The following is a 21,808-nucleotide window of genomic DNA, read 5'->3' on the forward strand; positions in this document are numbered from 1 at the left end:
AATCGCTGAGAACACAAATCTGCCACCCCCCCACCCCCCCAATGTATTTAGTACACACACAGAGTTTGTCTCCTTTTTGTAAGTAACCGTAACTGTATTTTAAGATGCTAAAATGAAGCTGTGGCTGTTTCAGCATCTCTGCTGCTCAGGCTTTTAGGACCCCTCGTGTGCAGGTCACCGACCAGTGACAATTTCACCGGCTAAAGGTGACACCACCAGCCATTCCGGAGCGAAGTTTCCCCCCTTTTCCCCCGCGCCTCCCGGCCGTGCAGAGGGGAAGGGATGCTCTCCTCCGCTTGCCTGGCGATCGCCCCTTTTAAGACGGAGCCGGAGGGCTCGGCAGGATGGGGAGAGGAGGAGGAGGATTGCTAAAAATACCGCCCTGCGCTGGGGGGGCGCGCGGTGCCCGGCGGGGCGCAGGGAGCGCGCCTGGGTGCGCAGGGAGCGCGCTGCAGTGCGCGGCGGAGCGGAGCGGGCCGCAGGGATGCTCGCCCCGCTCCTGGGCTCCGCGGGTTCCGGCTGGCTGCTGCTGGGTGAGTGTTCCCCCCCCCAAAACCCCTCTGCGGTTGGGATTTGTATCCCTTCCCGCGGCGTGCGGGGGACTCGCACAAATTTCCGCAAAACGCCCTTTGAAACGGGCTCTGAGCGCTGCTCCCCGCCCTGGGGCCGCTCGCCGGCTCCCCCCTCCACCCCCCCCAGCTCTGGAGAAAGGGTATTTCGGAGGTTTGGAGAAGAAAAGGCAGGGGGGAGCGCGCATCCCAGAGCACAGATGGAAATATTTAATTCTGCTGCAGGCGTGCGGCTGGGGAGCCGGCACAATGGGGTGTTACTGCAGGGCGCTCAGCAAGCTCGGCGGAAAACGCCTTACATAATTTCTCTCAAATCATCTTGCCGGTTTATTCAGTCGGTCCATCTCGGGCAGATTTGGAAGGGCACTTGATTCGTAGCGGGTCTGTGAAATAGGGCAGCGTGCTTGGATGGGGGTGAGGGTGTGCGAGTCCCATTGTTCCGTGGGCAGGCGGTAACGGTTCAAAGTGTGTCTGGACCAGGGAATTATCGCAGGTCTGCAATAGGAGGTTCTTGGGAAGGGGTTTAAACATTCAGCTTGAGATGATCTGCTGAGCTGATTCCAAATCGAGTCCTTTGAATCTGTGTGAAGTGTCTTTCCTGAGGAAAGGGAATGTTCAGTGTCTGCGCTGCTTCCCCCTTTATCTATCAAACAGCTTTCCTCCAGGCAGGCAGACTTCCAAGGGGAAGAAGTACAAAGGGGAAAATTATTTTAAAAGACAGCATCTTTGCATCGTTAAGGGAAATATTCAGGGAGGGGAGCGCCAAAAATGGAAAATGTGATTATTTATGTTCATACCTATGTGCTATTTTTGATTACTAAAAGCGATGTTTCACACTGGAAAAAAAAAAAAAATTGGAACCTAATATGACTGGCCTGAATTTTGTCTCTGAAAATATCCTGGTGGCTCCATTAAAGTCAGTGGGTTTACAGCTGCTTATATCAGCAGCTTGAATCAGCTGCTTTTGAACTGTAGCAAAACTCAGGCAGTGCCAGTATGGCCCAGAGGGAATCACAGGGGTGAATCAGAAAGCAAGACTTGGCTGGGAGGCTGCAGGCAAGTGTTTGCTACAGTATTCTGGGCCTGAGGCCCTGGGGACTGCTCGGAGCTACGTTACTGGATGTACCAGGCTTGTTTATGACAACAGGAGGAGAACTGGGGCCACCGGGAACGGGTCTCCTGTGTGAGCTCCTGCTGTCGGGCCTCCTAGATGATCTTCAAGGTCTTTTCCAACCTGGATGATGATTCTGTGATTCTCCATGTCCACCCTGTGCTGTTGATCCCTGGGCGTCCCCTCTTGGTTTTTGCTCTGCTGCGTCCAAACACATCTCCCCTCTGCGGCTGGTGATCCCGACGGGGGTGTCCGTTCAGGTGTGGCTCTGACTCAGGGCCTCCCGTAACGCCACGCTCGTTTTATTTGAGCGTGGATGTGACCTTAGTCCAGTGTTTTCATCTACAGAACAGGTGCCCTCGGGAGACAGAGGTGCTGTTACTGCCCTTTGCAGGGCCACGCTCCGCAGCGGCCGAGATGCACATGAACACAGGTCATGAGTGGGAGACGGATCCCGCCGGAGAGGCGAGGCCCTGCCTGACCCTGTGGTTGCTCCTTTCCTGCATGGTCTCAGTTTTCTGGTGGCCCCATCCCATCAGACACCGCTCCACGTGGCAAAGGGGTCAGGGTGGCTGGGCTGATTTGCTGACCAAGGGACTCCTTGGCCACTACGCCCCAGCGCGGCACTCTCGTTTATTTTAAATTAATTTCTGGCATCATTACAAGGGTTTTGACTAGTTGAGAACAGGTCTATAATGTTCACCTCGGTGAGATAATGGTAGAAGTTGGAGAAAGACAAAGCTAATTATTTCCCGATATGTAGACTTGGATGGTCTGACAGATGCACAGACTGGCATCGTAAAACAAAACAACCCTAACAACCACCACCACCCCACCACCCCCCCCCCCCCCCCCCCCGGGGATTTGCACATCGGGCTGGTTTGCTTGGAGCAGTACAGTTTACCCCTTGCTCCTCTCCGCTTGAGCAAAAGTAAGAAACCCCAGAGACTCCTCTGCTCTCCTCCTCCCCCCTCGTTTCACGTGGCTGCAACCCTGAGCCGCCCGCCCGCCCCGTCAGTCCTGCCTTACAGCGAGGAAGAGGAGGCCCAAGTAGGGAATTCTGCCTCCGTGGTGCCCTGTTCTCCCTGCTGGCACCAGCACATCTCCAAATATCGCCCTGTGCATGTTTGCAAGGGAAGCAGGAGGTTCATCTGGTGGTGCAGTGGAGTCCTACAGTGCCACTTCAGGACCTGGCGCTCACGCGGTGATGCGAGTCCTTGCCGATGCCCTCAAATTCGGGTCTCTGGATGAGAAACGTTTCCTGCTGTGCTTTGTGTGTGAAACGGGGCAGATGCCCAAGGCTGCTCGGCCCAGCCCGTGGAGCGCTGGCTGCTGCACAAGAGGCAAAGCCTGTGCTATTTGGTGAGGTATATTTAGTTGCTTTTATTCTCCATCCCTCTATTACTGCTCCATTTGAACAGTTGCTAGATACCATCAAAAGGAAAGAGTAAATGATTTGGATTTCCCTGCTTGATTGCAGGGCAGGACAGCAGATAGCAATTTTTCTGCTCTGGACTAATCTAGACATTTTTTTTGATTCTTGTCTCCATGCTACTATGGATATTACAAATATATTCAAGTAATGAAAAGAGGAGGAAAGCTTTGAAGACAGATGGTAAACTGAATTAACTGAATACCCACAGAAGTAGGAAAGCTGACTTGGGAGCAAGCCAGGAACAAAGAAATACAACATTACATCAGTAGGAGTATAATTGCCATTGTTTTGACGTTACCAAACCCTGCAGAGCACCACAGGGTTGAAACCTTCCCTTGTCAGGACATTTCTGAGAGCAATTGGAGAGAAATACCAGCATCTTCCTCCTTCTTCACTGCATGGTTGCAACCAGCACCTGAGTAACTTGTAGCAGACTGGAGGCAAGTCTGGGCGAGGCTGAAGAAGCGATGGTGGGTAACATGACACAGGCATTTACCTCTTGGCGGATGCGCAGGCATCCAGGGCGGCTCTTTTCCTGTGGCTTTTTTCTTGGCTTTGCCAGATTATTTCTTCATACAGACCCAAACAAAACATTCCACTTAATCGCTCGCTCTCTGATCAGAAATGACCAGGAAAAAAAAAAAATTGTATTAATAGATGTTCTTCTAAGTGCTCTGCATGTGTTCTCTGGTGATGGATCAATACACGTAATGAGTTTTTTCCATCACTGCTATTTATGTCTCCTGTGCTACTGCACAAAGCCAAAGCCCTGCAGGTCCTTGGCGGGGGGGGGGAGGGCCCATCTGTCCTTGCTCCATCCCCGTGGGGCTGCAGGTCCCAGGGGCACGGGCAGCTCTGAGGAGGGCCACCCGCAGGGTCCCTTCCTGCAGCTCTCCGGCCTTGTCCCCTCTGGAGAAGGTCCAAACTGCTTTGGCCTCTCTCCTCCTCTCCCTCTGAACAGGAGGGCTTACAGCGCTCGTGCACCCAGATACCTTCTTACCCTGGAAACCAGTCAAACGCTGTGGAATGGAGAGCATGTGGCTTTAAAATATGGCTAAATATGCTTGAAATATATCTGTAAAATCTACGGAACCCCAGCAGGAGCCCTCGTGCTCCTTCCTGCACATCCCTGTAGTTTGCTGTAAGCCACACCTGGCTCTCCAGGGGCTTTTTTTCCCAGACGTGCTGATTCAGAGCCTTTGCAAATCCTTTTTTGGAGACTCCGAGAAACTTAGCATTGATACTGTACGGCGTGCTACCGGTAAGTGTTTTGCTGGGCTTGGATTGATCGCTGTCGTGTGCTAGCAGTGCTTACTGATGACAATTCATTTACTGTGTCAAACCCTCCTTGCACCGTAAACATTGTCACGGAGCCTTCAAGGTGACCCGTGGCTGGTGGGGAGGCGGGCGAGGCTGAGGGAGGCTTTGCCTGATTCTGCCTCTTCCTTATGCTCTGTATAGAGCTAAAATTAGAAATATTTTCCCATTCCACTGGAGACTGCGCTATGGAAAACTTGGTGGCTGGTGGTGAGAAAGGGTAAGACAGCGAGATGAGCAGGGATTTTTAGTCAGGAAAGAGTTTCAAAGCCTCAAGGGTAGTTCAGCCCACAGGGCCCCAGAGCTGGTCCCCACGCCCCCTGCTGCAGCCACACATTGGCCGCTCTCTACTCACTGCTGGGGCTTTTACGAGCAGTGGTGTAGGTACAACGTGTAGCAGATGCTATGGAAAAGTGTGGCTAAAAATGCAGCCCCTGCTTGGCACGGGCTGAGTTCACAGCAGGCTTTGGCAAAACCCTGCAGTGATTCTCCCACAAAACCCAAATATTTCACTTGCCGTCCCAGAAGTTCCCCTGTTAGCCACACAAGGTGCTGGTCTGCCTTCAGTGCTGTGTGGTATACCACTCCCAAAAACGTGGAAAGAAGATAAATCCAACCACCATGTCCAAGTCATCTTCTTTTTTGCCACGGGAAGAAACTGTCACTTGTCAAAAAAAAAAGTATCATTCAGTGGAAATCACCATCTCGTTAGGAAAACCCCAATTAAGGGAGGGAAAGTCTTTATATTTAGACTTGTGTGCTATGGTGTGGCAAGACTGCAGCTCACATTTCCATTTGCTCAACAGTGTGGCTGCTGTGGTGTAGATACAATCTCAGAAACACCACATGTAAACTACAGCAACAGTTTCCACCTCACTACTGCAAAATCAGTGTCGGATGGGTTGGCCACGGTGAGGTCAATGGGCTCCAGAACTACCTGGAGATTTTTACGTGGCTTTGCCCACTGAAGTCAACCATGTCACTTGGCCCAGGGACCAGCGGTTCCTGTCTGACGGGAACGCTGCACGAGCGGTCAGAAAAATATTCAGAAAAATAACAGCCCCAGAGAAGGGCCTTTTCTCCGCTGTTGCTTGTGGCCAAGGTGGTTACCTGTATAAACTCAATGTCTAGTGGCCAAGCTCCCAGCCAGCCTTCACTCTCACTGCTGAGGGCTTTGGTGATGGTAGGAAGGAGGGGAGCACCGGTCCCACACCCTGGCATGGGCACCTGGATGCTCCACACCAACACCCAGCCCTTGGGGTTGTGTTCGACCACAGATGAAGGGCAGTTGCCTCAGCCGGATGGCGGTCACCGCACAGCCTTCCTTTTTGAGGTGCATCTTCAGGTCTAGAAGCAGCAGGGACCTGGGGAGGGAGGGTGCCACCTTGGCTGGCCCTTCCGCAGAAGCGTCCTGCTCCCTGCTGGGAACACCCTTTTATCGTGGAAAGTTGTTCTAGAACTTTTGCTTTGAAATTTTCCAAGTTTCAGCTTGGATTTGCTTATGACTATTCTAGATCCTGCATGTTTAGATGCCGGCATGATGTCTCAGCCAAGCCATTTGGTTTCCCGCCGTGTTTCCTTCCCGACACTCCTCTCGGAGGGAGTCACCCACATGGCAGCTCTCTGCCCCCTCCTGCTCCCAGGGCTGGGTCCCCTCCCCAGCCTGGCAGATTTTCGCTGTGGAAAGGGTGTTTTTTCTGCTGCTGTGGAGAGCGAAGGCAGTGCACAGCTGGGTGCAGAGGGCACCACGGCTCCCTCTGGGCTGCTGCTTGATCCGTCAGTGGATGGAAAGCTGCACAGCCCTTCCTTCCTGGGCCAGGCAAGCCAAGCTGCTGCATTGTTTAGTCTGGAGAAGAGGAGACTGAGGGGAGACCTCATGGCCCTCTACAACTCCCTGAAAGGAGGGTGCAGAGAGGGGGGATGAGTCTCCTGAACCAAGGAACAAGCAATAGGACAAGAGGGAATGGCCTCAAGCTGCGCCAGGGCAGGGTCAGACTGGCTCTTAGGAAGGATTTCTTTGCAGAAGGGGTTGTTGGGCGTTGGAATGGGCTGCCCAGGGCAGGGGGGGAGTCCCCATCCCTGGAGGGGTTGAAGAGTCGGGTTGATCCAGCGCTGAGGGATCTGGTGGAGTTGGGAACTGTCAGGGTGAGGTTCATGGTTGGACTGGAGGATCTTCAAGGGCTTTTCCAACCTGGATGATGATTCTGTGATTCTGATTCTGTTTGTTCATGGCCAAGAACAAAAGGGACTCAGATGTCCTTTCCTTCTCCCACCAGCCATCGAGAAATCGCCACTGCGTTGCCCCTGTGCACAAGCTAGAGCAGCCCCCGGGCTGCGCTGACCCCGGGCTGGTGATGGTGCCTGGGGAGAGATGAAGGCTCAGGGGCAGCTTCCTCGGGGAAGGACGTGCGAGGGTCAGAGCCGCGCTCCAGAGCAACAAGCAGCTCCTTTCCCAGGGCTGCCAAACCCCTAAAATCAGTTCAAGGAGCGTTGCAGACTTTGCTGGGCTGGCCGGGGTGTCCTGGCTGCTGCTAGATGGCACCAGCTGAGAGCCACAGACCGCCGGTTTGCTAAACTGGGATTCCTTTTTTTTTTGTCCAAGGGCAAGTATGAGCTGGTCGGCACAGGAACCAGCACTGAGATTGCTAAACTGATTTAATTTACTTTTTTTTCCCCCCCTTTGGAAAAGTATCTAGAAAAAGAGTAAACCATTCTGCTGTTGATTTAAATGAATTGGAAGTGATCTAAGCCAAACTTGCACTGAAATTGCAAACGATGTGAATGATGCAGATATTTAAATGTCTTTTCTGCAGATCTCTGCAGGGAACGGTATTTGGGTATTAAAAGTGGAAAGAACATTATTTAGAGCTTGTTTCAAGATTGTTTCCAATGGTGGAGAGAAAAGACAAATATGTTAGAACCCCTCTTGAAATGTTAATTGTATTTTACTTTGTATGTCCAATCCAGTTCAGTTTCAGGTAGAACCACTCTCCATAACTCCTGCTGACCTAATTCAGAATTAATTTTTCTTTTGCAAATTGTTCAGACGACTCCTTCGAGCAGCCCAGCTGAGGGCAGCTTGTGAGCAGCCTGCCTGCGAAAGGTTTTGGGGGTGCCAGGGGAGCAATCCCCGGTGACCTCCTCCCTCTAACCCCGCGGAATGCCCGAGCCCTGGTTTTCTTTTGCCTGAAAAAGGGCTTTTTTTTTTTTGTGCCAGCTGAGAGCAGCCTCCTCCCGGCCAGGCAAATCCCCGCAGCTGAGAGGCTGCTGAGGGTGGTGTGATGCTCTGACCTGCCAACAACAATTCAGGGCTGTGTTTCCTTTCGGAAAAAGCATTTGCATATCCTCTATTCGCTTTATTTGGTTAAATACATCTGAAAAGGCAAAAGCTCTGGGTCACTGAGACTGAAGAATGGGCTGTCTGAGGGCCTCCCCCCACCTTAACTCTTTGAAACCTTGCTCTAGTGTCTTAGAGACACGTCCTAAAATATCCAGAAAAGGGGGTTTAAAGGCTGCACTTGCTGCAGGGAAGGGGAAGGGGCTGGAGATGGGGAGAAGCCTGATGGCAAGGAGACAGCAGAAGGGTGCCATGTACCTCTGAACTGAAAATGCACTTATGTGCAGCCATAGACAGACTTGAGGAGTTTGCAACATTCAGCATGGACAGAAATGTCTTCCCGGGGACTTGAAAATATCTGTGGAAACAGGAGAGCAAAAGCAAGTTACAGCAGTGTCAGGCACAGAAGCGTACAGGGTGCTGCAGGGTGTGACATCAGAAAGTGGTACTGACTAGAAACAAAAATACAAATAACCTAACTGCTGCTTTAGTTAACAAAATAAAACCCCTAAAGCAACAGCAAAGATCCCAAAACATAAACCAAGTGTATAAAAACATTCAAACAATGTAACCCCTGGTTATTACTGTCAGAAGAAAAGAAAGTTTTAGTGAAGTATTTCACTTGGAATATTTAAGGATAACTCAAGTCGCAGCCCAACCACAGATTTCTCAAAAACCTTCCACGAGATGATGCCAAACCCCCCTTTCTCCCCCATTTTCCAGCGCCGTGCCAGGCCCTCGCGGCAGGGGGTACTGGAGCTGGGTGTGGGCTGTGGTTGGGGTCTGGGGCTGGTGGGTGCCGGGCCCTTGGACCGGGGCAGGATACGGCCCCTGCACCTCGCTCTGTGCCGCACCCGCCCCGCTCAGCTGCAAAATGGAGACGGTGCTTCTGGGAGCCTGTGAACTGGAGGATGACAGCTGGGAAGAGATGCATAAGCAATAAAAATTGTCATCCTGGGTTTATTTTTTTTCCTTTGCCATCCATTGGCATCCCTGCGGTGCAAGGAAATTGAGGGCTAGAGGGAGAGGAGGCAGAAACACTTGCCTGGTAGCCTCATATTAGTGTTCCTAATTATTGAATTAATCCTCCGTATGCTTCCTTCCTGCTGCTCTTTTTAAGTGGTCAAAAATATATGCGGTATAATCAATACAAGCATAATATCTGACCAAAAGATATAGAAAGGAAAAAGAGACTACTAAAAAGAAACACAAGGGAGTAAAGTTCCCCCATCTTTTACATGACTTACATTATTTTAGTTAGTGGCTGCTTTTTATTTCTAGTCACGGCAGGATTTTCCATGGATGGGCCGTAAGGAACGTAGAGATGCTGTTGGCAGATTTCTGTTCAGTAACTGAAGCTATTGCCCTGGCTTATGGGAACCTCCTGAAAGATGAAGCAGGAATTTTTCCTGAGGTATCCTCATTATTTTGAAGTGCTGTGTGGGACTCTGGGCCGTGCAGCGATGAAGCCCAGGAGCTCACGGGCCGGCACTGAGCCCAGTGTGGTTTCCTGGTGGTAAAGCCTCGGTTAGCTGCTCTGGTGGCTCTACACCCCCCTGGCTATAAGCATCACTCTGTTTAATATTCATCCTTAATCTGTGTTTCGCATTAATTTTGATAAAGCATAAAAGCACAGAGAAATTCAGTGTTACTCTCTCTTACAGAACTCTTCATGCACCTTGTGTTTGACTGTGAGCATTAAAAGCACTGTGACTTACTGATACAATTTTTTTTTTCCTGGACAGGTGGGGTCTCAGCCAAATCCCATAAAAGTCCTTTGAAGTCTTTCCATTGATTTTACTGGTAGTTGGATCTCACTGGGCTTTAGACTGAGCAGTAAGCAGCACACAAGGTGAAGTCTTATTTCCTTTGTATTTGTAGAGTATAAACATCCCTGACACACTGAGGTAAGGGTCAGTTTGGGGCAGCTTTCTGCAGAAGCCACCTGAGTCCTGGTTTGGAGCACAAAGGGCTTTGTGGCTCCTCTTGCCTTGGCCGGGTGCTGGGTGCTCAGCGCCTCGGGGCTCAGCCCGCAGCCTCACACTCTGCAGAGCGCAGCTAATACATCTGCAGGAGGATCTTACACATACTTGAACTGTCCTCCGAGTTCCAGTGCCAAGGGCTCTCAGAGCAAAACCCTGTTTATGGTGAACTGCATGCTTCCCCTCGGCTGCGGGTCCAAAAAAGGAGGTTGTCTTCCCATAAAACACTCTCCTGACTACTCTGCTCTGCAAACCACCTGGCAGAAAGTGCTGAGGCATTGGGGAAGCTTTTATTCTGTGTATTACTTAAGAGTGGGCTTACATCCATCTCCCCTGAAGATAGGAAGCCTAAATCCAGTTTCCTCCCTTTGTTCTCTCTCATATTTCTCCTACGGCTGTCCAGCCAGCGAGTCCTTGTGCTGTATGTGTGTGCAGCAAAAGCAAGACAGGAGAAAGGGAATAACTGCTCAGGGTATTTACCCGGGAGGTGGAAGGGTCTGGAGCTGTCCTGAAATGCTTGTTTAACTGAAGCCCCCACGATGCTGAGTATGTTGCCCACTGTGAGCTCCGTGGAGGTGGGCAGGAGTATTTGTTACCAACAGGAGCTTGAAAGAGCTCCGATAAATAAATGCAGCACAGTAACTTGTTTTTAATCCAATATTTATTTAAAATCAGTATTCCCACATCCCCTTTGGAGCACTCCACCACGAAACCCAGCTGTGTTGTACCTGTGGGCTACAGGCACCCAAGCACCCAGCCAGCTCCGGGCTGCTCACGCACCTGAAAAATTTTCCTGACTACAGAGTTTCTGTCAAGCTGTGGCTCCTCAGGAACAAAGGAATAAGAATCTGAGCTGGTGAATATTATTGAGGTCCCATTAAGCCAGCACTGTGATGCTGATTTACACCTGCAGACCATTTAGGCCAGTACTGCCTGCCCTACCCTGGCAATTTTATGAATTAAGCTTGATTGCAGAATACCCACACGTGAGCCAAATGAGTGATGTTTGACAAGCTTCCCTGAAATCTCATTAAATGTCTGTCCCTCATTCATGAGTGTTGTGTTCTTTGAGAATTCTCCGTTATACACTCCAAGTCTACAATGTCGCAAGAACATTTCAGGACAGGTCAGACAGAAGCTCTATTAACTACACTAATAGCAAGAAAGTGTTCAGACAGCATCTCTGCTCCCCTCTTCTCTGCCAACTGGCTGTGGAGATCCAGTTTATATACAGTTTCAGGAAAAAAAGAGCTGAGGAAAACAGTAATTTCAATGTTAACAAAGCCAGAGATCCATCTCTGGGAGGGATGGGCTCCTCCTGTGCCTTGCTAACTGCCACAATTTCAAAAAAATAACAGTAAATAAGGTGGCAATATGGAGAGGGGCTGCTGGGGGGGCCCAGAGGGGCTGTTTTAGCTCAGGAGTGGGGAGGTGGAAGCAATCACAGACTGCTACCTTCCAGGGGAAAGGAATGTTCTTTTAGTTAGGGGAAACATTTTAGCCAGACCTCTCAGATCTTAAATACTGCTAATTTTGCCACCACAAATGAATTGCAAAGTTTTTGTTTAGTTCTTATCAGTGTGAATTAGCAAAAACCGGTTTGGGCTCAACGCCAGGTTTTTTCTTTGCTTTTAATATATGTAACAATGTAAGGATGATATTGGCAATAGTTATTCTCTTGCTGTTTTATTGATTCAGGTGATTTACATTTATTCTACTCCAGCTATGAAGTTTCTAATTTAGCAAACTAGGACTGGCAACGCAGATTTTCTCAGTGTCAGAAACTTCACTTTGTGATGACTTTTCCCAAAGGGAAATAAATAAACGATGCTGTCTTTCATTTTAAACCGCGCATTTGCAGGAAGGCTTTGCAGTTTTGCATCCAAAAGCCTTGCCTCGAGTCTGTTAGGAAACGTAAAGCTTCCAGCGTGACAAATAGATGTGTCAAAATCATGCAATATTCAGTAGCAGAAGGGGTGAGTTTTGCCCATCTGCGAGAAGCTGGAACAAGGCTCCCACCGCCGGGAACTGGAGCCTCCAGTGCCTCAAGGGTTACACTGGGGCACGGCTGCTGCTGCGCTAATCCAGCCTAAGCTGATATTAGCCAAGCTTAACTTCTTTCAGCAGTTTGCAGATGGGAAGGGGGTGGGACGTCCCGGAGTCAGCAGTTCTTCCCCAAGTCCATGAGCGCCGGCTCCGGCGGCCCCAGCCCCGGCCATGAGCTGACTGGGGGGGGCTGGGGGAGAGGAGGGCGAGCGCCTGCCCCCGCGGCTGGTAAGTCCAAGGTTATTTTTATTCTTGAAACGTCGGTGAGGAGCCCGGGTGAGACCCCGGAGGGCATCGCCCCAGCCCCGGGGTGGCCGCAGGCTCTGCCGTAGTTGGGCTCCGGGATGCTGAGCAAGACAAAACCGGAAAAAAAAAAAAAAAAAAAAAAGGGGGGGGGGAAGATCCTGTGTGTAGAGAGGGACCCCACGGGCGCTGCTGCTGCGGGAAAAAGGGGTCTCGGCTGCGTTTCTGGGGGTTGCAGTGCGGGGAGAGCCCGGCGGCGTGGCGGGCGGGCCGGGGATCAGACCCCAGCGTCAGAAAGTTTGTGGCTTTCGCAGTTTCCTGTTGTTTCTGATGTTTCTAACAGCCTTGGGGCGGAGGGGGGGGAACTCTAGGCTGGCTCTGGCTGGAGACCCCAGCGCTGCAGGCGGCCGGTCCCGCGTGGGCTGGGGAGCCCCAGCTCAGGGACCGTGGGGGCTGCGGCGTGGGGACCCCCCGGTCCCTCACGGGTGGCGGCGGCTCGGCCTGCGCTGGGGTCAAGGTCACTTGGGTGCAGAGGTGGAGGATGGTCTCTGGGGCAGCCCCGGGAGGGCTCTGCCGCTTTGGGCTTCGTTCCCCCAAACTCCCGACCCCACGTGTCGGGGCTGATTTCTGACAGCAGAGACCGGCAAACTCGTGTCGTTGTTGCTGACAGCCCGGGCGCTCTGTATATCGAATTTTAACCACCCAGACTTCAAGGTGGGCTCTTTGTGATGGGCTTTTGTGGGATCTCCCAATGCTGGTGACTGACATTTGGTGCCTTTGCCAAAGCTCCGCAGCGGTGGCTGGTTACAGGTGTTAAACATGCCGCGGGATGCGGTTCCTGACCGAACGCTGCGGATTCACCCCTCCTTTGAGCACGGAACCACCTGCCTGCTCCGTCCGTGTGGGAAGAGACTGCTGGGGTGCAGAGACGGGTGGGGTGTACCCCGGTGTGAGGTGCTCGCTCAGGGCGTCGAGTGGGGGAATCTTCCTTGTGGTGTTGTGTTAGTGTGTGCTGGTCCCTGGGCGTCCCAGAAGTAACAAGTGACAGGACAAGAGGGAATGGCCTCGAGCTGCACCAGGGCAGGGTCAGACTGGCTCTTAGGAAGGATTTCTTTGCAGAAGGGGTTGTTGGGCGTTGGAATGGGCTGCCCAGGGCAGGGGGGGAGTCCCCATCCCTGGAGGGGTTGAAGAGTCGGGTTGACCCAGCGCTGAGGGATCTGGTGGAGTTGGGAACGGTCAGTGTGAGGTTCATGGTTGGACTGGAGGATCTTCAAGGGCTTTTCCAACCTGGATGATGATTCTGTGATTCTGATTCTGTGATGGGGATGGGGTGGCTTGGGGGTGTGAAGAGGATGATTTCAGGGGTTTTGGTGAGGCTCCTGGAGGGTCCCCGCTTGTTCGTGGAAGTGTACAGCGCGGCCGCGGGGTTCAGCTGCCGAGGTGGCTGCGTGCAGCTGTCGGGCCTCCTTGGCAAATCTTCTGCACCAACCAAACGTGGTTATTTCTGTTTTCCAGCGCAGTGAGAACGGTCCCAGACATGGTGACCATTTCTGCAGCAGTCAGTTTGTTTTTACTGGCTTCACGTGCAAGAGAGACTCAAAGTTATGTTCCTTTAAAAGCACGGTGATACTCTCACACACAGAAAATACACGGAGATTATTTTGGGGAGCTCTGGCTGTTTGTGGGCGCCGTGTTTCGGTGCTGACCGTAGGCTGCTGGCGTGGGGCCTGGGCAGGCAGAGGGCATGGTGTGAGCTGTCCCCGCTGCCTGTCCGTCCACCTGTAGCGGGAGGAAGGAGTTTCTTTCCTTCAGGTTTTTTGGCACATGACCTGCCTTTTAACCCAGATTTTTCTTGCCCCTCATTGCACTGCGAGGTTGCCAAATAAGCCTTGAGCAACTTTCAAAGCCTCCTTGGGCTGTTAGTTTGCTTTGGGGTGAAGCCTGGGCCTGGTTCTGACAGTCACGTTCTATGTGCCCAGGGTCTGGATAAAACCCTGCTCTCTCCGGGTCTGCTTACACCTTTGGGGTCCCCTCGGTCCTTCCCACAGACAGGGTCCTTCACAAAAGCACTACAACTTGCAGGGCACTTGGTTGGTAATTAACCTGGTCTAATTATAGACAGCTTATAGTAAGTGAGGGATACAACTGTATTTATTACAGTTAGATCATGACACGACTGTTACTTTTTTTAAGCTCCCATTTTTGATGTCATTTTCTAGTTTCCAATTCCAGCGTGACAGTCCGAACGCTGTCCCCATGGGCACACGTTTGACACACAACTGGCAGAGGGCCTTTTGGTCTGTTCATCATTCATATGGCTTTGCTTTTACCTCGGTGGCAGGTCAGCAAGTTTGGGAGCTCTTCAAGCTGTAATATTGGCTTAAAGAGAATTGCTCCTTATAATAAAGACAGAGCTTAGCTGTTAGACTGTACAAGCTAGCAGGTCTCAGCCTCAGTCTATGTATTCTGCAGCGCAGATGAAAATCTGCGGTGTGACGCTGCACAGGCAGCATCCTGCAGACAGCACCGGGCTTGATTTCCAGGATCTTCATGGCTGGAGGCAATGCCAGCTGCAGTTTGGCCCACTTAGCCCTGCTGCAAACACTTTCTACATAACTGTTGATACTACAGAAGGCAACACAAAACTGAAATTTGACCAAGTAAGAGATTCAGTCTGGTCTGAGTTGTCAGTGAAATGACACATGGCTGGGAAGTGGTGTACAAAATGTTCCTGTTCATTCCTGTCCCCTGCAGGCCAAGCTCTGAGCGTGCCATTGTGGCGTCTCTTCAGTGTTATGGAAAGTCTTCTCCTATAAACTTGTTTAGGTTTCTACGCCGCTTTAGACGATGCATTCCCAGGGCTGCCATCCTCGCCTGAATGTAAAGCAATGGCCGTGCAGGATGCTCGGACTGTTATTCAGAAACCACTTTATTCTGGTGCTGCTGCCAAAAGAAACAACAGCAACAAACCCAAAAAGGTTTGCATGGATCAGTCCCCCTGCGCCATTCCCTGGGCCACTGGGCAATTATTTGTGGAAAGGCAGAGTGGGGCTGGGAATGACTCCGGAGGCAGGCAGGAGGCAGGCAGGATGGCTCCTCGCACTGGCAGGACACTCTACGCCATCCAGCCATGGCCTGGGCTGTAGTGGGGCATCACAACCTGTGTGGACTCAGCTGTGGTGGGCTCCTGGTAGGGCGGGAGGTGGATGCGCCGTGGGCCGGGGAGCTGCCCTGCTCCCACCAGCCATGGCCAGTCCCCGTGGCCTCTCCCCGTGGCCAGTCCAGTCCCCGTGGCCACACGCTGCAGTTCCGGTGTTAAATGAAGCTGCCCTGGGCCATGCTGCTGACCCCCTGCACCATGTTTCTGGCTCCATCATGGCACCAGTGCTTATGATGCCCTATGATCACCCCAGGTGGGGATTTGGTTGGCAGCTAACCATTTTTTCTGATACTTTTGTGGGACAGTTAGTTTTGTGCCAGCTCAGTGCCTGCTCTGGCCAACAGCCACGTGCCCCAGGCTGGGCATAAGGCAGAGGGGGGCACTGGCTGGTGGTGGGGAGCCCCATGGTCGTGTCCAGCAGCGGTGAGGGTTTGGGTCACCCCATCCTGCCTTCTGGTGTCCCTTCAACCCCACCTCGTGTCACTGCAACCGGTCTCACATGTACTGACATGGCCAAGGGCAGGTGTGGGACCTGCCTGCGTGCCTGTCTCTGCCTGGCAGCGACCTGCCGTGGGGACAGAGCAGAGCCAGCCCCCAACAGCCAGGGCAATGCCTGCTTGTCTACCTGCTTCTTCCCTGCCTGGGCATGCAAGAGTGGAAAATTTCACCCCAAATCTCCTTTCCTCCACCCAGCCCTGGGCTAGGGGCTTTGCAGACCGAGATGGCTGCAGAGGGACTGGCTCTGGAGTGTTTAGGTGGGGAGACTGAAATTGAGCCTGGCAGCGAGCTGCAGAGAGGGTTCTATCCTGCCTGGGTGCATTGAAGGGCAGTGTGTAGTCTGCAGGGGTACAAAAAGCGATCCCCAAGGGTGCTGGGTAGTTTGGGGGTTGGGGCTGGGGGTGCTGGTGCAGTTGAGGGCTATTAAATAGCAACCTCCTCCGAGCAATGAAAGGTGTGCTTTTCATAAAAGAAAGAAAAGGGGAGAAAAAAGAAAGAACAGCAAAATGGGAATTAGCAAGGTCTGGAGCTGAACTTCCCCAGCCCGCTGGGGGCTGTGGTTGGACTCCCCTTTCCTTCCCCACCACGTCCAGCTGGTGGGCCCCACGCCTCTGCACTGACCAGCACTGGCACTGCTGCAAACTTCTTCAGGTTACTGGTGTTCTTAGCTGGACCACAGGCCCCACAGTACCAAGGTTTGTTTAAATCCAATCAATATTTGAAGGCAAATGTCAAAACTTTGCCTGGCAACAAGCCGTGAAGCAGAGCACCGTTGTCTTTCCGCTCTGCAAAACCGGCTGTGGTGGGTGCAGCTGCCTTCTCCCTCTCCATTCAGCGCTTCTCTTTGTACTCTGCCCCAGATAACTATTTTTATGCAATTATTTAAGCTGTTTGTTCGCTGCCTGTCACACGGCATTCAAGAACCATATAGTATATGGGACAATCAACCATCAATGTCACACACAAAAATCACAAAAAATACCCCCAAACCAACCAGACCCCTTCTTCACAAGAACTGAGATTTACAAACGATGGTGGGTACCTCTGGGAAGGGGGGAGCTTTGCAGACGCTCTGTGAGCAGCTGCCAGAACTGAACCCCAGCCCTGGCAAGAGCAGCACCGTGGTGCAGCGCAGGGACAGATACCAGCCCCGCTCTGAGGACGTGATGCCGGCAGGGCACGGTGCTGAACCCTGAGCCCCAGAAAACCTGCACAGGATTCACTGGCGCCTGTAAACTTTGCTATAAGGCTGAGGGGTAAATTCTCTCCTGCTTTAGTCACCTCCATGGGTTGCTCCCGTGGGCCACGCTGCCTGTGAGCCGAGGAAGCAGGTCGGGGAGGATCAGGCTGTGGTTTCCCCAGGTGAAACTGCAGCCCCTGCGCTGGTTTTGGCCCAGCAGTGTGAGCGGGCCCGATAGAGCTGCAGGCAGAAGACCAAAGAGCCAGGAAACCACACAGCTCGGTGGGTTTGCTTTTTCTTCTGGCTGGGTTATGTTTTAGCTTGGGCAAACACACAGCAGCCACGCTGGCACGGGAGGGATGTGATGAGGAGGACAAGTGGGTGCAAAAATATCCCAGATGGATTTTGCCATCTGAATTTCAAACTCTGCAAACACAGGCTGCAGCTTTTAGCCTGGTCAGTGAAACCTTGTGACTCTGGTTCATCACATGCTAGCGCTGGGTAACATTTTAAGGACATTTCGGCAGTTAGAGGAGCTTTTTCATCACCGTGCCTTAGGCAATTGATAGACTTCAGAGACAACAGAACTCTGCGCTGTTGAGTTTTTTTTCCTTTCTGGTAGGAAACTTAAAATACTTGCATGGGCTTCCTAATGCTTCGTTATCCAGATGAGTGGCAGATTTGGACCAGGATCCCAGTCTCGGCTTTCCTGTACGCGTGAGTCATGGTGGCTTCAGAGTACGGCTGTGCCGATCCGCTCGGGGGTGCGAAGGGTATTTTTAGGTTGGCTCACATCTGTGAGCTGTGCCTGAGTGTGGCGAGGAGGTGTGGGACTGGAGGATGGAGCTTTCCATGGGGGGGTTTGGCGTCAGCGGCTGAATAGGTGGACCCGACGCAGGGGGATGAGGATGAGCTGACGCCGTGGCTCTGAGCACACGGTGTTTCCAGCCAGCCGGGGGGTGGATTTTTGCTCTCTGAAACATTACACGTGTAAAGTAAGATCTCCTCACAGCCACTGAATTATTTATTGAATAATTTCTCTTGGCAGGGGACTGGTATGCTGTAGATGTTTTGGATACTTTAAATACCTCTATTTATGTGCGATTACTGTGCTCTTTCTGTAAAATTGGACTTTGAGGACATTGAGCTCCTTGTTAGCATTTTCCCCTTTTTAGTGGATGCTTGCAAAGATCTTGTGTCTTGCAAATGCATTTCTCGGCAGTGCTGGGAGCTGGAGGCCAGTGCTGCTCCTCGGGGTTGCTTGGAGATTGCCACCTTTTGTCTGCATCCAGCCTTTGGCCTTGGGGTGACGAGGAGGCTGGAGGAGGCTGGTGGGGCAGCGCAGGGCTCTGATGCCGTGGTCATGCTGAGGAGCCCGTGCTGTTCACACACTGGATCCTTGGTGAGAAGGAGTTTTTTTCAGGAGCGTGAGATGTCTCTGCAGTAATGCTAGCGGCACAAGTGTTAATCATCAGTCACCCAGAGCAGGGGGAAATTTCATTTTTTAAATATATGTATCTATATATCTGGAGCACATGTCTTATGAGGAGCAGCTGAGGGAACTGGGGGGGTTTAGTCTGGAGAAGAGGAGGCTGAGGGGAGACCTCATGGCCCTCTGCAACTCCCTGAAAGGAGGGTGCAGAGAGGGGGGATGAGTCTCTCGAACCAAGGAACAAGTCCCTCGAGCTGCACCAGGGCAGAGTCAGACTGGCTCTTAGGAAGGATTTCTTTGCAGAAGGGGTTGTTGGGCGTTGGAATGGGCTGCCCAGGGTAGGGGGGGAGTCCCCATCCCTGGAGGGGTTGAAGAGTCGGGTTGACCCAGCGCTGAGGGATCTGGTGGAGTTGGGAACGGTCAGGGTGAGGTTCATGGTTGGACTGGAGGATCTTCGAGGTCTTTTCTAACCTGGATGATTCTGTGATATTTCATTTAATGTATATATAGATTTAATTTTTTAATGTGTATACATATTTTTTATATATATGCACACACACACAAGCATATACATCCACATCTGCAGATATATGATTGTATGTATCTATATAATAGTACCCAATCCTTTGGCAGCCTTATCTCTGAGACAATTTTTCTGCACCCAGAGTGAACCTGCTTGCATCTCGTAAAAAAAAAAAAAAAAAAAAAAAAAAAAAAAATCCAGCTTACATCACCGAGCCAAGCTTATACCACAGCCCCAACCACATGCTGAACCAGTCCCATTCATTCATCCCTGTCCTCTCCCTGCCCCGCGCAGTGACCAGAGGTCATGTGAAAACATCGCCGGCTTCCTCGCTGTGAAGTTTGTTTGCCTTATTCCTCTCCCGCAGGTCAAAGAGGCTTGACCCGGCTGCAAAGCCTTTTTCCATGGCAGATAGCTCTGCCTCGCTGAGTGGGGAAGGACGGCACTGGGGGGGTGAGTGGCGAGGCAGTGGCACGGGGATGGTCCCCGATGGCCCTGCCACAGCCCCATGTCTGCTTCCTGCGCCCCAGACACCCAGTTTGGGGGGCACTGAGCCCCCAGACAGCTCCACCAACACAAAAGCAATTTGATCTAAAGAGGCTTATGTACCATTGAAACCTCGTTCTTTAATAGTCTTGTTGGCAAAAAGCCAGTTTAACAGATTGGATGGGTCTGATTCTCAAAGAAAGGGGAGAAGGACGTTTTTCATTAGTAAAAATAAAATATAAAAATTATAACCTGCTTTTATTGTGTTTCTTGCTCCCTGGGTATTTCTCCAGTCTTTGCTCCCTGGAGAGATGCCGCAGCCTCGCAGGTGTTGTGGGCCTCTCCTCCCTCCTTGGCTCTCTGTGCAAATAGATGTCCAAGAGCAAATCCATGTTCTGCACCCATCACCCCTCACTTCTAATAGGCTGAGTCCTGGCATAATAATCCAAAAAAAGGCAATTTAATCTCTAAACTGGTTCTTTTTTTTTTTTTTTTTCTTCTCAGTTATGACTCAGAGTTATAGTGGAGTCATAGTCAGTGAGGACGTAGTTAAATATAAAATTATGATTTGACCCTGCAAAGAATTGTGTAATCTAAGAAAAACACAGTAATTGTGGTTTATATACTGTTGCACTTGGGAGTCAGTTATTTCACTCACAGCGGGTAAAATTAAGCATCTGCAAGAGTTTATTTTGGTCTGGTTTTGGTGGGTGTGGGCATTTTTTTTAACAGAAAACACAGTTTCGATGAAAATGCACTGTCCCAAAGATCAAAGCAGGGGTACATCACGCAGGAGCCATGGGAGCTTGCTTCAGTGTGGTCTGACTGAAGGTGAGAGGCATTAAATGGCGAAAAGGGCTGTAGTGAAACATGTCCCTTTAGAGGAGTGAAAGCAGGTAAAGTTTAAGAAAGTTTTAAATAGTATTAACTTCAGCTTGGCTGATAATCCCAATAATTGCTGAATCCCAGGTAGTTACAGCTGATTAATCCTTTTGGAGTACAGAGGGTCCCTGTAGACAGACGTAAGTGTGTGTGAAGTGGGTCAGGGCTGCAGGGTGGCCGGTGCCCGAGCTGCTCACGGAGGGATGTGGGCCGAGGAATGATGTATTTCGGGTCACTGATGTAGTGACATCTTTATACCACAATTACACATGTAGGACAGGAAGCGGATAGGAGTATGTGAGCCAAGTATCATTTGTCCTGTGCTTCGTTTCGGGGTTGTTTACTGGATTTCTGCACACTGGTTCTGTCATAGTTTCAGATACTGTTGGTGCTCATATTTTCCCTGTATGTTTATCATCCCCTTTACTCTTTCTCAAGCAGTTTGTAAGGCTCTCAGGTTGTCTGGCTTCCTGTTTCAAGGCAGTGCGACTCTTCTATAAGGTTTTCAGCAGCTATCTATAATGATCAATACTTATATAATGGCATTTCCTCTCTGTGGATAACACTGTTCAGCTGGCTTTGTGCCTGCTATGAAGTGTGGCGTTACCATTTCCGTAAACACTATAGTGTACATCTATTAAAACAGAGAATAAAATTGACCTAATCTCAAACTAGCTGAAAATAGAAGGGTGCCCCGAGCTTCCTAAATTTTCTTCTCTTTAATTAACACAAATGAGAAAAAATATGTCTGTTCTGAATAAACTGGTTATTGCATTTGTGGCTGAAGGACAACAAAGGTTGGACTTCAATTTTTGTGGTTGGAGATCTCATTAGATCACTTGTTCTCATAAAATCTTTTGTATCTCTGTCCACAAAAGCGTGAGACCAGTCTGCTGCGGGACGGCCAGTGTCCTCGGCTGAGCCCAGCCGCAACCCAGACGGGCCTCAGGCTGGGAACTGAAGGTTCATCCAGCTCCTCTTCTGTGCCCATACAAGCAAAACTTGCGGAGGTGCATGGCAGAGGCTGGCTTGGCATCGTCTCTGGTTTTAATTACAGCAGTGATTAGGAATTCATAGCCTGTGGTTTCCCAAGAACTGCTGCCCTGGCCAAGTTAGAGAAGGTCCGTGGTACCTGAGCTGCATTTAATGACAGCGGCTCCTCCCAGGATTGCTGTCCTGCTGTGTGCTTGCATGAAGCTTGGAAAAAGGAAAAAAGAAAATAATTGTACTCTGCAAGCAACACACACAATTCCCAAATGCCCTCTGCCTGCACAGTTACAGCAGTCTCTGGGCACATGTTTTCAGAAACACGTTAATCATTGCTGTAGCTTTTGTTGAAATTAGTGAATGGGTTCCAGTGATGCAGTCTGACTAATACCTGCCAGTTTTATGTGTCCCTGTGAATCCTGATGCTGTAAATGGAGACTCTCACATAGTGACATGGTCACAAGATGATTTGAATCCATCTCAAAGTCATCTGAACCTCGCGTGCAGAGTACTGCGAGCGTGTTTTCCTTCTGCAGGGGAAGGTAAGGGAGAATGGCCCAAACTTTGCTTCCTTGTGCAGATCTTTCGTCACTGACCCCGTTTCAGGAAAGCAACTACAA

At 51.0% G+C, this 21,808-nt stretch overlaps 1 protein-coding gene across 4 annotated transcripts in view; it reads left to right on the top strand.

Moving 5' to 3' along the window:
* The first annotated feature begins 427 nt into the window (after positions 1–427).
* ACSL6 (acyl-CoA synthetase long chain family member 6) overlaps positions 428–21,808 on the top strand; it is a 60,633-nt gene continuing 39,252 nt past the window's right edge. For 3 of the 4 annotated variants that reach the window (XM_074838154.1, XM_074838156.1, XM_074838157.1), the window contains exon 1: positions 11,903–12,025. In XM_074838154.1, coding sequence (XP_074694255.1) covers positions 11,935–12,025 — 91 coding nt within the window. In that variant the 5' untranslated portion in view covers positions 11,903–11,934. Of the gene's footprint in view, positions 534–11,902; positions 12,026–21,808 lie in introns of those variants that run through there. The other variant, XM_074838155.1, reaches the window with a different exon arrangement.

The sequence above is a fragment of the Strix aluco genome, chromosome 13 (assembly GCF_031877795.1).
Source record: "Strix aluco isolate bStrAlu1 chromosome 13, bStrAlu1.hap1, whole genome shotgun sequence".
In the NCBI taxonomy this organism is placed as follows: domain Eukaryota; kingdom Metazoa; phylum Chordata; class Aves; order Strigiformes; family Strigidae; genus Strix; species Strix aluco.